At 51.8% G+C, this 14,210-nt stretch overlaps 1 protein-coding gene across 3 annotated transcripts in view; it reads right to left on the reverse strand.

Moving 5' to 3' along the window:
- Positions 1–14,210, reverse strand: part of LOXL2 (lysyl oxidase like 2) — a 92,400-nt gene that overhangs the window by 30,896 nt on the left and 47,294 nt on the right. Inside the window, exons 4-6 of one of the 3 annotated variants that reach the window (XM_019714737.3) lie at positions 12,318–12,529; positions 5,034–5,256; positions 1,401–1,584 (exon numbers count right to left, since the gene is read on the reverse strand). In XM_019714737.3, coding sequence (XP_019570296.2) covers positions 1,401–1,584; positions 5,034–5,256; positions 12,318–12,529 — 619 coding nt within the window. Of the gene's footprint in view, positions 1–1,400; positions 1,606–5,033; positions 5,257–12,317; positions 12,530–14,210 lie in introns of all 3 variants that reach the window. The other 2 variants (XM_019714728.3, XM_019714719.3) reach the window with 2 other exon arrangements.

Consider the following 14,210-nt stretch of genomic DNA (forward strand, 5'->3'; position numbering starts at 1 on the left):
TGGGAATCTATGAGATCTAAGGGAAGCCAGCGTTGCTCACCATGACAAAGGGGAAGGAGGATGGTCCTGGGCCCTAAAAGGCTGCCAGGTGGCCAGCTGCGTGTTCAAGTCCAGTCTAGATCCCAAACTTTGGTGAACACCCAGGACTCTTGCAGGGACTAGAAAATGGAGGTAGGGAGGTATTCCGAATGTGAGCAGGACTGGACGAAGGTGGGTGTAGAGGGAGAAGCCCAAAGCTGAGTCAGAAGGCTGGGCTTTCGGGCTTTCTCTACTATTGGGGTGACCTCAGGCTTGTTCTCCAAAGCCTCAAATTCCTTATCTCAGGACTAGATGACCTAAGCTCCCCTCCAGCAGTGCCGTCGGATTCCAGGACTCTCTCTCCAGCCCACTGGGGTATGACTATCTGTGGTGATCTGTGACCTCACCACATTCCTTTCTGTGGGCAATGGCCCTAGGTCTGACAGCATGGAAACATCTCCTCTCCACAGGCGAGGACACCCTACCCCTCATCCGCAACCCACTGTCCCTCCTCCACAATCCCTCCCAGCCATGGCAGCCCCCCTGCCGGTCAACACTGAAAAGATTCCAGGAGAGGACTGATTTCCCTTGCTCAGCCCACAGTTCTCCAGGAGCAGGCTGGGCACTCACTGTGCTGCTGAGTCTGGGAGAAGCTCCTCCTTCTGAAGGACCAAGGCTTGCATGGGTCAGGGGTCTTCACGGGCTCAGTGGGAGAGGACACACTGTCCGTTGTCTTGTCATGTCACATTCACAACATTGCTCTCAATGGACTGACCCGCTCGAAAGCCTCCTATATTTTATTCTTTGCTCAAATGGGAGATTTTTTTTCTGGACACTTAATAAAAACCAGGCCCCTTCTCCTTAGGGTCTCATGACATTTAGAGAGAGAGGGGCATACTGTTCCCAATCTCTGGTGGCATGGAGAGAATGTTTTCAGGGCTGTGCCAGAATGGAAAAGTCAGAGGACATTTAGGATTCTTTGTGCCCAGGGTGGTCCATAGCCTGACGAATCCTGAGGTCCTCTCCTCAGGGAGGGTCCTGAGATTCCCAGTTTCTCTGTGGGGCAGTGGGAGGCCTGGGTTAGAGGGTGGGAGACCTCCGTTAAAGTATTCATTGGCTGCCCATATGTAGTCTCATCTTGGTCACTTAGTCCCTTCTCTGGGCCTTAGCTTGCAAATCCACGTCAGGGGACTCTCTTCCCTACGGCCCTTCCAACTCTGACTTCCCCGGGGCGAGGCCTGGGATTCTCTAACAGCAGCAGTTGCTGGAGGCAGGAGAAGAAGCAAGAAGAGCCTGGAAAGCAGCAGACCAGCCAGCTGGGCTGGGCTCCCACACCATGCTCTCCGTGAAGAGAGGCCATAGGAGTCCTCGCCATGCCTTACCTTGCCCCAGCTGGGAGCCAGTGATGGCCTCTTTGGCACTCCCAAAGCCCAGCTCTCTGCAGACCACGCTGGCAGACACCAGGTCCCACTTGTCGTCGCAGATGGTGCCCCATTCTCCGTTCTTGAGCACTTCCACGCGACCCTCTCCGACGTTGGCACCGCCTCTTAACCGCACCAGGGGTTGCTGAAGAAACACACGGTCCTGCTGAGCGCAGAAGCTGATGCACGTTCAGCGGGCATTCATTGTCCACTCCCCTCCCTGCCCAACCACCCCCGCTCCAAGCCTAGGCAGCCAGGCCAGCAACTGAAACTATAGCAGATTTGTGTGTGGGTGGGTGGGCGGGGGGAGGCAGGGGACACTCACTCTGCATGGTCAGCTCTACTGCAAGCTCCCTTGGCAGCCTCTCATGGAGCTTTAGTCCTGGACAACTGGAAAGCCCACTGGGACCCTCACTAGCTTGTCACCCCAACCCAGGCCTGGCTCAAAGACCTACCATGAGCACTTCCCTCCACCCCTCACCAAGAACCTCAAGCTTTTGAGCTACAGAAAGAAGCTCCTATCCTCCCACCCCAAGTCTACAGATTCCAGATGGACTGTCATTCTACCTGGCTGATAACAGAGTGCTGTACACTAGCCCTGCAGGGACTCCAGGGCACTAAACAGACTGCACTGCAAGGATCCAGCTCTGTACGCCGGTGAGAGGCAGGAGAGTGGGGGCTCACGGGGAAGGCTATGACTTAGAGAACGGACGCTGCAAGGGGACAGGGAAGCCTCACACTGCCCTGGAGCTGGGCACCTGCCTGGCCACCTCTCTGCTCCTGCTACCCCTCACTCTACTCCAAGTCCAAATCGGCCCCATCTTCAGAAGATGCAGCCCCACCAGATATGCAGACAGGATAGGCAGTTACAGTTTAAATACCCCAAGTGCTCACTGACAGCCTGGAAGCCTTATCACCTATGGGGTCTATTTAACTGCACAGGTGTAAGACCCACCTTCCACCAGCACCTTAACCCCACATCTTACAAGATGGGAGCCGGGTCACTTGACTCTATCTGCCCACATACCCGGGTTTGCAACAGTCTCTGTGCATGCATGCATGGCGTGTGTGCGTGTGTGCGTGTGTGTGTGTGTGTGTGTGTGTGTGTGTGTGTGTGTGTGTATGTGCACCTGTGCGGTGTGTGTTGGGGTGGGAGACACAGAAGGCATCAAGGCTCTGAGTTACTGCTGACCCTCATTTGATTCAGCGCAGAGGGAGTCAGGTGTGACTGTGCAGCTATTCTACCTGTGTTGGATCACACCAGTCAGTGTTCTAATCTGACCTGTGTAGTCCTCAGCCTGGAACCCCCTTCACTGTCCTGCCCCCCACCAGGGCCTGGCCAAAGCAGGCCTGGTTGGAGGTGGTGTTTTTCAGACATTCACATGTACCAGCCACTTTGAGGGGCAAGGGATCAAACGAGACCCTGTGCCTCCGTCCTCCAGCTGAGGTTCCCACTTGGCCACAGCTCTCTCTCCACCAACTGTGCCTCGTGGTTACCATGGCAGGGTGGGTGCTGTCACAGTACCCAGTTTTACAGGCCTCAGGGACTGCGCTAACCCTGGCACTATGGGGAGAAGAAGAGGGACTGGGGCAGGTGCCAAACACCCCCTGACTTCAGGGATCTTGATTCTAGCTAAAGAAAACAAAACAAGTAAAATTGCTGGCTCCAGCCCGTTTGCTGGAGACTGTGACCCCTCCGTTCTCCCACCTCCCTTCCCACGCTGTCTAGCTGGATGCCAGGGCCCCCATCCCATGGAACAGACCATCCATGACCCAAGCTTCATGGAGGCAAAGTGCCCATAACCTCGCCGCAGCCTGTAGTGGCCAGGCAAGAGTCATTTGGCCCTGGAGGGAAAAAAAAAGAAACCAAGGGAAAATGTGATGTAAGGTTCTCTTGCTCTTTTTAAAAAAAATTGGTTTGGTATGAACTTGATTCGTTTGCTTTAAACCACACAGTAAGAAGAATTTCCAAACGGTAGGACCTGGTATTCTGGGTGATACATGAAGAAAGCTCAGAGGCTCAGGCTGAGGCCATAGAAAGGATATGGCGGTCAAATCGCATGGCAGGGGGCCAAGTAAAGGTGTGGTGGGGCAGCTGGGGGCTCTGCCACCATCCAGGGGTGCGTGTGTCATCGGGCTGCACACACGTGATACGTGGGCAGGTCTGTGCACGTTGGAGGACCCTGTGGGGACTGAGGGGGCAGGGCCGGCTGCTGCTGAACGTGCCAGGAAGTCCCTCCAGATCCCACACGCTGTGGTTGGTGAGCAGGCTGCAGCACTCATTTCCCTCCTTTCATTTACGGCTTCTTTTGTCCAAATACACTACCCCTTGCCTGGGAAAGGCCCCCGATGTGGTTTATCTGGCTCCTACCCTTGTTTCCCTTTCCCAATGGATGAGTATTGGGAAAGTACCCCTGTTCCAAGAGCCGGTCATTGATGTAGGTGGGGAGGGGTGGAGAGGGCAGAGGGGCAAGAGGAGAGGGCAGGCAGGGAGAGGGGAAAGGAGACACAGACTGAGGCTGCCTCGGCCAACAAATCCCGCCAGGTTTGGGGAGGGGCTGCTCCTCCCATCCCACGGCCTGGACATACCATCTGCCCCCATCACGACCTTTCCCCCTCCTCTTCCCCCTGCTATGGTTAGAGCTGACTTGGAACTCACCCCTGCGCCCAGCTGACTGATTACTAAGTTCCGAGGTTTTATCTGGCACAGGAATCATTCCCTAATAAATGATCAACGCTTTTTCCTACCCTTCCCTCCCCTCTTCTATGTGCTATTCCCACCCACCGGCCCCATGTCAGCAGTTTCCAGAACATGCAAATCTCAGAGACCCTTTGGTGGATCTATGAAAAAAAGCAGGGTGGGAAAAAGGAAAGCCTCTTCATAATTTTCAAGGCTTTCCTTTCACCTTTTCAGAGGCTGCGTCAAGCCTGCCATGGTTGGGATAGCTCGCTTGTCCTAAGAAATCAGTCTGTTGAAAAGGGGGAGTTAGTTTATGTGAGCTGATGTGCACTGCATGTCCTGCCTACACTCACACAGGTACACACTCACAGGGGCTGGAGCACACACAGGTAAGGTGACTAATGGGAACAGATGACATAGGCATGGTAATGGCAGGTGTTCACTTTTTCTTGGTGAAAGCTTTTTAACATTTTTATCCTTTCTGCTGAAGAATAAATCTTGGTAGCTGAGTTCATGTGCTTCTGAGACTTGTACCACGTTTCCCAAAGCTACAGAACGCTTCTGTCCTCTGAGATTTGTGGAGAAGCACAAGATGTCCCTCACCCCCATTTCATGCCAGCAGACAGTGAATGTCCTCCACAGAGGGGACTCTGGTCTCAGAGTGGAGCAGCAGTGGTGGAAGGACAGGTGGGGGTGTGAATGAATTGGGGCAGGGTCCCAGCTGCTTGTCACACCCTAGATGTGGCATCTACTGGTGAGGCTGGCCCTGACAGGTTTCTACACCTTCCTGCCCCCTAGAAAAGAGGCCTGAGTTGGGGCCGGCTCTCCTCACTTTCTCCTGGAGGTCTCTGCTCCCTTAACCACCACCACCCGACCCTAGGTGCCAAGTGGCCAGACTCTTGTTCCATCCTCACCTCTGGCTTGTAGGCTTTCCGGAATCTTGAGGGTCCATCAGGGCTGAAGACCTGGCCAGGCACACAACTCACCACAGCTGGCAGCCCATTCTCACAGGTAACATTCTTGACGGGGTCCCGCGACACCTGTGGGCCCAGCTTGCAGCTGGAGATGTGGGCTTCCGTGCCCGTGCAGTCCATGGAGAACCGCCAGTAGCGCTGCTTCTTCCGGGCGGCAAACATTCTGCAGAGTGCGGGAGGGGGCAGGTGACCGGAGTGTCATAGCATCCACCCCTCAGTCCTTCCACAACTAGACGTTGGGCACCTGCCCTGGGCCAGTCACTGTGCTGGCTGCTTGGGATCTTGTGGAGGAAACGGGTGGCCATGGTCCCTGCTCTTGGAGCTCGGGCATGCTTCACAGATGGGGGTCTGCACAGAGCACCCACAAACACCCACTGAACGCCCCACTCATGTTGGGTCATGTGCTGGGCAGGATCTGGAAGGGGGACGTGACCTCCTGCCACCAGGCAGCTTACATTCTAGGAGATAAGGAACTAAGCATGATGAGATAATACTAAAGCCTATAAATACCCTTGGTCCTAGGAAAGCCTTCAGTCCTGACCACGGTGATTGGTCACCTAAACTCTCCAGATAATTTCAACATCTGTTGTCATTCCCTGCCTTTATTCCCCTTTGTCAATGAGCATCATAGCTTGATAGCTAAACTCTCTCCCAATGATATACAAGATCACAGGTATAAATCTAATGAGAACAGTCTAAAATGACCTCGTCTGCCGAATCAAAGTATAATTTCTTGGTAATGGAAATTATAATGGTGATGAAACTCAGCCACAGACCTTATCAAATCTTCACCCAGGAAGCAGTGAGGCTGAGGTTGTCACCACACCATGTCCTAGGGAAGCTCTTAGCCTGTATCACCTATCCTTTTTTTGGAAGGCCAAATATGGATCAAGGCGAGTCAAAGTTTTTTCTAAAATAACCAAACCAATGAGTCATGAAATGGCTAAGAGAAAGCTTGCTGTGCTTCAGTTGCCCCACCTCCAAGTTAGCAGTAGCAATAGGCTCTACTTGATAAGACTGTTAGGAAAATTAAATGAGTTAATACTCATAAAGCACTTACCGCCGTGCCCAGCACACAGGAAGGGCTACATAAGTGTTTATAAAATAAATACTGTATTGGATAAAGGAAAAAGAGAAGAGATAACAGAAGGGAGAGATCCCTGTGGCTGCAGTGACGAGGGAGGACTTCAGGAAAGAGTAGGGTTTGAACTGGGTTTTGAGTGATGGTGGGTTTTGTGAAGGCGGACAGCAGAGAGGACACCCTGTCCTCTCTTGCTATCTCAGCTCTTTGAGGTCTGGTCTGTGTGCTTGTCTCAGCTTCACAGATCCCAGTGAGATGCCCAAGAGAGCCAGACAGCGCCTCCCAGGGCAGTCTGGCCCCTGGAAGGGGCAGAAGCGAGGTTCTGTTCTGTGGGTCCGGCAGGTCTGGAAGTTTCTGCTTTGTCTCGAAGTGAATGGGATATAGAAACAGAGGAAGGAAAAGCCCTACAGACACCACCAATATCTGTCCTTAACCAAAAATTGAGACTTGAAACAATTCTAATGCACGTGGGGGCACAATGACACAGAATCCCTGAAAAAAAGGACTCTCCTGGGAAATTCAAGATACGTGCTCAGCAGAGCTGCAGCCCAGAGTGGAGGAATACTAATAATTCCAAGAACCACTGTCCCTCCCCACTTCCTGGAAGCCCCTGCACTTGGAAGCACAAGCTCCAACTTGTTCCCCACGACATCCCACACCAGGAGAGAGAACACCCTTGGGGGTATCAGCTGCAAGGATTGGTCAGCTCTCACTGGCTTGGAGAATCCTTTTGCTCTTCGCTTTCAGAGAACACCGCCCTCTTCCAGGAACACATGTACTGATCTCTTAATATAGAGCGAAGCACTCACAGCAAACACTCAGGCCTTCCCCAGGTGGCCCTGCCTCCGTCTTACATCAGCTCTCAGGAATGCGTCCTGACCCTCCACAGGCTCCCACCATGCAGCACTCACCTCTCCCCCATGATTCACTCTGGACAGACCCCAGAGGATGCAGATGCTGGGGAGGATGGATGAACAGCCCACTCTAGACCTCGGTAATTGGAGAGGGGCTGAAGTTATGGGAAAACCATTGGCCGAGTGGGAAGCCTGCTTGAGACAGAGGTGTCCAGGCCCATGGCTGAGTAGCAGGAAGAACATTGGGCTGGACTGATTCAACTAAAAATAAAAAGTCCTGCTAGCTCTCCCTGAGCCAAGAGGAAGCCAGATTTTGCAGGGATTCTGTCAGCTGCTGAGTATGTCTGTTCGAATTAGTCATTCCAGAAGTAGGGAAATTACATGGGATGGTTCCTGGGACCCACTGGGCTACTGTGAGACGGACCTGAGCTAAAACTGCACTAACTGTCTAACTTCCAGAAGCCGCTACACTGAGTGGTCTGACACAGCGACACTGAGGTCTCCTGAATCAATGTTGTTAGTTCATAGCCAGTGTCCAGTAGTCCCCCAAAGTTCTGATTCTTTCCTCTTTCCCAATGTACAGTTATCCTGGTAAAAGGTCCTATGTCCACTTGGGGAAGGCTGGAAGAAAGATCAACAGTATAAAATTTTAGCAGTAAACTGGGGTCCTTCCTCAAGGGGACCCAGCCTCCTCTTCATTTGATGGGTTCTGGGTCTGTAAACTGGCTCAAGTCTGGGAATTGATTGAGGGCCATGACTTTCTGTTTTTATGATTCAGGTTAGACTCTTGTTCACTTGACCTAGAAGTTTTCTTCTACAGAACACGTAAGAATTATTAGGCTTCCTCTCTATAGTCATGCGCCACAGAACGACCTTTCAGTCAACGATGAACTGCGTGTGTGCCGGTGGCAGTACCACATAGCCTAGCTGTAGAGTGGGCTATACCATCTAGGTTCATGGGAGTGCACTCTGACGTTCACACAACAAAGAAATCACGCACTGACACATTTCTCTGAACGTATCCCCCTCGTTAAGCAGTGCATGACTGTACTGCTCTTCTAGGAACACCATATTTAACTAGCCAATGCAGTACTTCTGCACAGGTTAGACTATTCGGACGGCTGCTTTGATGCTTTGACGGTGCTCTCCATTCCGTAACCATGCCCACCTTGTCTTGGGCCGTTAAGGGCTGCCACTGGGCTGCTGCCAGTTCAGGATCATCTGGGTGCTTGATTTAGGCTTCCTAACTCAGCAACTACAGTCCGACTGTGAGGTCTGGCCTACAGAGAAGAGCGATCACAGAGCTCAGGAAGGATTCTGAGACTTTCCTGACAGAGTTAGTCCTCAGTTGTGGTGAAAGGTGTGTCCTCTGGACCCTCTCAGGGTTAGTGAGTACCGTGTTTCCCAAAAAATAAGATCTAGCCAGACAATCAGCTCTAATGCGTCTTTTGGAGCAAAAATTAATATAAGAGCCAGTATTATATTTTATTATATTATATAGACCAGATCTTATAGTAAAATAAGACCAATTTTCTATTATATAAGACCTGGTATTATATTATATTAATTATATTATATTACATTACATTACATTATATTATATTATAAAGACCCAGTCTTACATTATAGTAAAATAAGACCCGGTATTATATTATATTATATTATATTATATTATATTATATTATATTATATTATATTATATTAATTATATTATATTCCCAGTCTTATAGTAAAATAAGACAGGGTCTTATATTAATTTTTGCTACAAAAGAAGCATTAGAGCTGATTGTCCGGCTAGGTCTTATTTTCGGGGAGACATGGTAAGTCTCAAATGACAAATCCATTCTAACCTTCCAGTCTCCCTAAGCCTTTGAATCCCTTCCTCTACATGAAACCAAAGGAGGCTGGCATTTCCATTTTACTCATGGCTTTTTGGTCCATGTTCCAGACAACCAACCAACCAATCAACCAACCAGAACCCTTCTGAACTCTCAAGATGCAACACTAGGTGCAGAATCCCTGCTTAATAAGCTTGTGTCAGTAAATCAATATCAATAGTGGGATCCTGCTTTAAGAAGAAAAAAAGACTACAATATGAAATGCTGCTGCCCCAGGGATGGGCCCTGAGGCTTTCAGCTTCATTGGCTTCAAGGTATATGCCCAGCTCCCTAGCCCAGCGTAGAAGTTAGCTCATAGCAAAGCAGCCCACACTGGAGAGTCCCAGACTCCACTCAAGCAGGGACCTCTGGGGACACATGGGTAAACCACTGGACTCCTCTGATTTGGGGGAGGGGGTAGCTAGCAGAGACTCTGAGGAAGGACTGCAGTCCAGCCTTAGGGGTTACTCTGAGGCCTCTGAGTGGCCACCAGACCTGCAGGCTAACAGAGGGAGCCGGGGTGGAAGAATTCCCAAGATTGTAAAATTTCTTAAGGGGCATGGAGGATGCATGGACATTACTAACCCCATCCCAGGGGGAGAATTACTTTGAAAACTATTTTCTTCAGACAGAGAAGGGTCTCCCTTGGAGGCCACCTCCCCTGCCTCAGGGAGGTGATGCCAGCAACTGCAGGGACAGGCTGTGGGAAGGGTAAACGGGAGATGGGGAAAGATGTTCTGGAAGCCAGGGATTCAGGAGCCATGCAGGATGTGACCCTCTCTCCAGCTCCCAGGCTTCTGTTTTGGTCAAATTCTGAGCAGGGCTCACAGACATGCCATTCCCAGGCCAGCCCTGCCCCAGGTCTCAGACTAACCAAGCCTTATGCTGGTGGCCTGGGCTGAGTGGCCATGGTGGAACAGGTCTGAAGGAAGAGGCAGCAGTGTGGAGAGTTCTCCCTAGAGTAGCCCTGCAGGTTCTGGCAGGAGCGGGCTCTGTGACCTCCAACTCCACTGCCCTTCAGGCCCGAGTTTCCCGTCATGCATACTGAAGCCAGCTTGGACCAGGTGACCTCTGAGGCTGACCCCTGGGAGTCCTTGCTCGTTGCTAACAGCTTCCTCTAGCCAGCTGCCATCTCAGACCCTACCAGTAACACCACGGCACAGAAAACCCTTCCCAGTACACCCTTCTCTTTTGGCGCCCAACTGTGAGCCCCAGAAATTAACACTAAGTGGTAGAGACAGCCGGGAAGGTTTTGCCCCACCCTCCTGCCCCTCCATTCCATCTCCAGCTAGAGGTTGGGAGCAGCAGCTGGTTTCCAATGCCCTTGGTTGAGAACACCACCCAGCCTTGTGCATGCTCCCAGCCTTTGAAGCCTTTTCCTACCCATTGTTTTTTTTTTTTCCCTACCCTCTTTTGAAAAAAACACCAAAAAACACTACAGATTTGGGAGGTGGGAGGAGCAGGGAGGGTGGTTTCAAACCCAGCATGTGAGCAGATTGCCTGGGGCCCAGTGGCCAAAATAGATCTGAGATTCCTCCTCAAAATCAGGAAAAAGGGGAGATGGCTTTCAGATGCCTTCTGAACAATCACATACTTCCTGGCCTCAGGCACCCCATCCTGTCCCAGGCAGGGCTGATGGCAGCCTTCCCAGGCCTAGAACTGGACTCAGACCAGCTACCAGGCTGGGGTACTGTGGGAAAGTCAGGTGGGAACCTGTCAGGAGTGTGTGCGTGTGAGGGGGGTTACTTTTCTTGGCTACAACTGGTAGGAAAAACTGAGAAAGTGTCCCTAGGAAAGGAGCTGGCCAGCTGGCAGGAGTTCTCCAAAGTATTCAGAGGACCAGGACCCCTGCTGTAGATAGGAAGGTCCAGGCCATGTCCAAGGGTGGCTGGGGTGGGATTCACCACTCGGATCCGCCCCAGGTTGGGGTGGGGCGTAGTGAACCCTCCCAGCTGAGCAGCACAGCCAGGAGCACTGAGCCGCGTGGTGGGCTGAGGGCTCTAACCCAAGGTGGCCACGCCAAGCCCATGGACCTGCAGGCTGCTCTAACCCCAGGGATCTGGAGGGATGGCTGGGGCTAGATCCCAGGTCTCCTGACTTCCTCTGCCTTAAAAGTGAGACAGCACAGAGACTTGGGTCCAGGGCCCAAGGAATGCCACCACTGTATCACTCCCTACGCAAAAATGCACAAGTAGCTGATTTCATTTCCCTTCCAACTGTTTACTTCCATACAGATGTCAAAACCACTATTCTGCATGTGCAGTTGATCAAGGTTTGTCCGCTATATGACCTTCTCGGGGTGGCGATAATGAGCAGTCCGCCATCTTGCCCAAAGGCGCAGGCGTGAACGTGGTTACCAGGCAACGTAACAGGCTGAGAAAGCCCGCCACTTTCAAAAAGCCTTCTGTTTTCAAAAACCCACCCTTTCCACAAGACTTTGTCCCCAGCTCATAAAAGCAGCCAAGCAGAGCCAGTCCTCGCATCAGTTGGGAGGATCTTCCGTTCCCGTGTGCTGTCTCCTTTGTGTGCGAGCATAAGCTTAATAAAATCAGCCTGAACATTTTTCTGGGGTTTCCTCTCTATTTCTGTGTTGGGGAACCCAAGAACCTGAACATCAGTAACAAAAGGAAAGAGTTGTGAGTCTACACTCTGTAGGAGTGTGGATCCCTTAGCTGGAAGCCTGTGTTTGGATCTGAAAGCTGCCACTTCCCTCTCTGATTTGGTTTCCTCAACTCTAAAATCAAACACTATTTTCTAGTGTTGTGAGGGTTAAGTGAGTAAGAACAGAGCCTGGCACAGGGTAAGCACTCAGTAAACAGATTATTATTATTATCACTGCCAACCAATATGCCATAGCCACCAGGTTATCGTGGGGTGAAACCCCTTTACTGGACACCCCTCAGGGGAAATTACTCTAAATCCCATTATTACGTACTCCTTTCCCCCGGGGAGATATTAACCTGGAAACCAAAACAGCACTGTAAGATTTCATTGGGATTCGTATAACTGATCGAATTGATCAGTTTCTCAACTTCCTAACAGTTGCTGCAAGTTCCATATTTCTCAGACTAATCATTTGCTGAGGGCAAGTAAACATTTCTTCTTAAGTTGATGTGGTCCTGGCCCCCCTGTACGGCCTGGGTATTGTCCTAGTTCAGCCTCCTGGTTACTGAGCTGGATGTCAGCACCGAGACGTGGGTTTTCCCTGCACTTCACCTCTGTCATAAGCTCCCCTCCCTCTGCCTTTGTCATTCATGTGGGGTCTGTCTCCCACAGGTGGTGGTTCCTGAGAGGTAAGGCTTGCCCATGACAGCAGGCTGGCAGAGGCCCTCTGCTCAGCGCCCACCGCAAGAGCTTACTCTTCACAAGGCGGGTGACAGCCCAGGAAGCCGCGCTTCGTGGGGCCTCTTACTTGTACACTTTGGTGTTATACGTCCTCTCCCCAGGGAAGCCAAACATGCCGCAGACCACGTGGGAATTCTTGGCCGTCCAGTGCTTGTCACAGATCTGCTTCCAGACCTTGCCCTCCTTCACCTCCACGTAGCCCTCCATCACGGGGGTGCGCCTGCGGTAGGCGGAGAGAATGGCTCGGATCCGGATGTCCTCCACCTGGATGTTCAGGTTCTGGGAAGGAGGAGGCACCGAAGGACACGGGTTACTTTCCAGGTCTGGCCATGGAGAGGTGACGACAGGAGGGCACTCGGCTAGCCTGCCTCCACCCCCAGGCCCTGCAGGAGTTATGGGTGCTACCCAGGAGCCTACAGCATGCAGCCACACTTGATAAGCATTATGCATGAGAGGGAGTGTGACGGCAGGGACTGGAGGAGAGGGAGCAGGGGTGACCTGGGCGATCAGAAGACTTGGAGGGTCCCAGCAGCTTCTCCCTTGTCTTACAAAAAAAACCCAGGAGAGCAAAGGACAACCACCTCCTCTTGCAGGAGTCTCAAAATTAGAGCAGAAGAAAGAACATGTTCTTTGAATTTTCATGTTCTATATCAAAAATAATTCGGATTTTGCAGTTTACTCCCAAGCATGTATGCGCATGCGTGTGAGTTGTGTGTGTGTGTGTGTGTGTGTGTGTGTGTGTGTGTGTGTGTGTGTCTCCCCACTAATCTTTCAGGCAGATGCGCCTCAGCTGTCCTCAGGCTAGTGGTGCCATCTTGCATACCACCTGATGCCCCAGGGTCCACATTCCTGAGTGAAAAAATCCCAGGAGAGAAGGGGAGGAGTTGTGTGCAGGAACACAGCTTGCTTAGCAGGGAGGGGCAACCTGGGGACCAGGAGGTAGGGGTAGACACATCTGTGGCAAGGAAGGGGAAGGTTCTGAATGGCTTGCGGCCCTTGGAAAGCCTCCTCCTACTCCAAGCCCCACTCCTCTTTCTGCAGCAGTGAGTGAGAGACGCAGGAACTGGACAGGAGGGTTGGAAGACGCTGTGTGGGGGGCAGGCTCCTGCCTCACTGCAGGGAGGGCTCTCCTATCCACAGCCCAACACTGAGTGGCCATGTCCCTGCCCCAGGCCTCCACCCAAGTCCTAGGGATTTGATAGGATAGGGGGCCTCGACAGGCTAAGCTGGGTGAGAGGAATGGGGTGCTACCCTGGAGTTTATGCTTTTCCAAGGCTCACCCAATCTGCCCTCAAACACTATGGACACTCCTTCCTGAATCTTTCACTTCCAGCCCCTCCTCTCTTCCCATCTAGGATGTGGGAAATGCGGCTTGGAGAAGAGAAAGTGCTAGAACAAGTATCATTGTCCTTGTTCTTTCACCAACTTAGTGTGTGTGTGTGTGTGTGTGTGTGTGTGTGTGTGTGTGTGTGTCTGTCTGTATCTGTATATGTGTCTCTGTGGGATGGGCCTTTTGTGTGTATCTGCGCAAGACGATGTGGACATGTAGGGTTGTGTGTCTGTGTTGTGTGGGTCTCTGTATGTGTGGAGTGTGCATCTGTTTGTGTCCATATGTGGTGGAGGACACGGCCAGAGGGACTTGTTCCCTCCAAAGCCTTAGGGGAGCAGTGCCTGAGGTACAGGTGAGAAGATCTCTGTGCTGCCCCTGCCCCTGCCCCTTGGGACCACCACCAGCTCTTGCAAGGCTCCCTAACTGAGTCCCCGCCTCCATCTCCCTCCTCCATCCATCTGTCACAGGGCCAGCCACCAGAAAGTTCTCTCTAATCTCATCCCTTGACTGCCCACTCTTTACCTATGGAGTAACTCCCAAATCTCTTAGTGAGGTGCCCACAGTCCTTCATGACTGATTCCACCTCCCCATCCAACCCCTTCACTGTGCCCAGCTCCAAATCTATACTCA

The sequence above is a fragment of the Rhinolophus sinicus genome, chromosome 15, assembly GCF_057876585.1.
Source record: "Rhinolophus sinicus isolate RSI-liver-muscle chromosome 15, RSI-T2T, whole genome shotgun sequence".
NCBI lineage: Eukaryota > Metazoa > Chordata > Mammalia > Chiroptera > Rhinolophidae > Rhinolophus > Rhinolophus sinicus.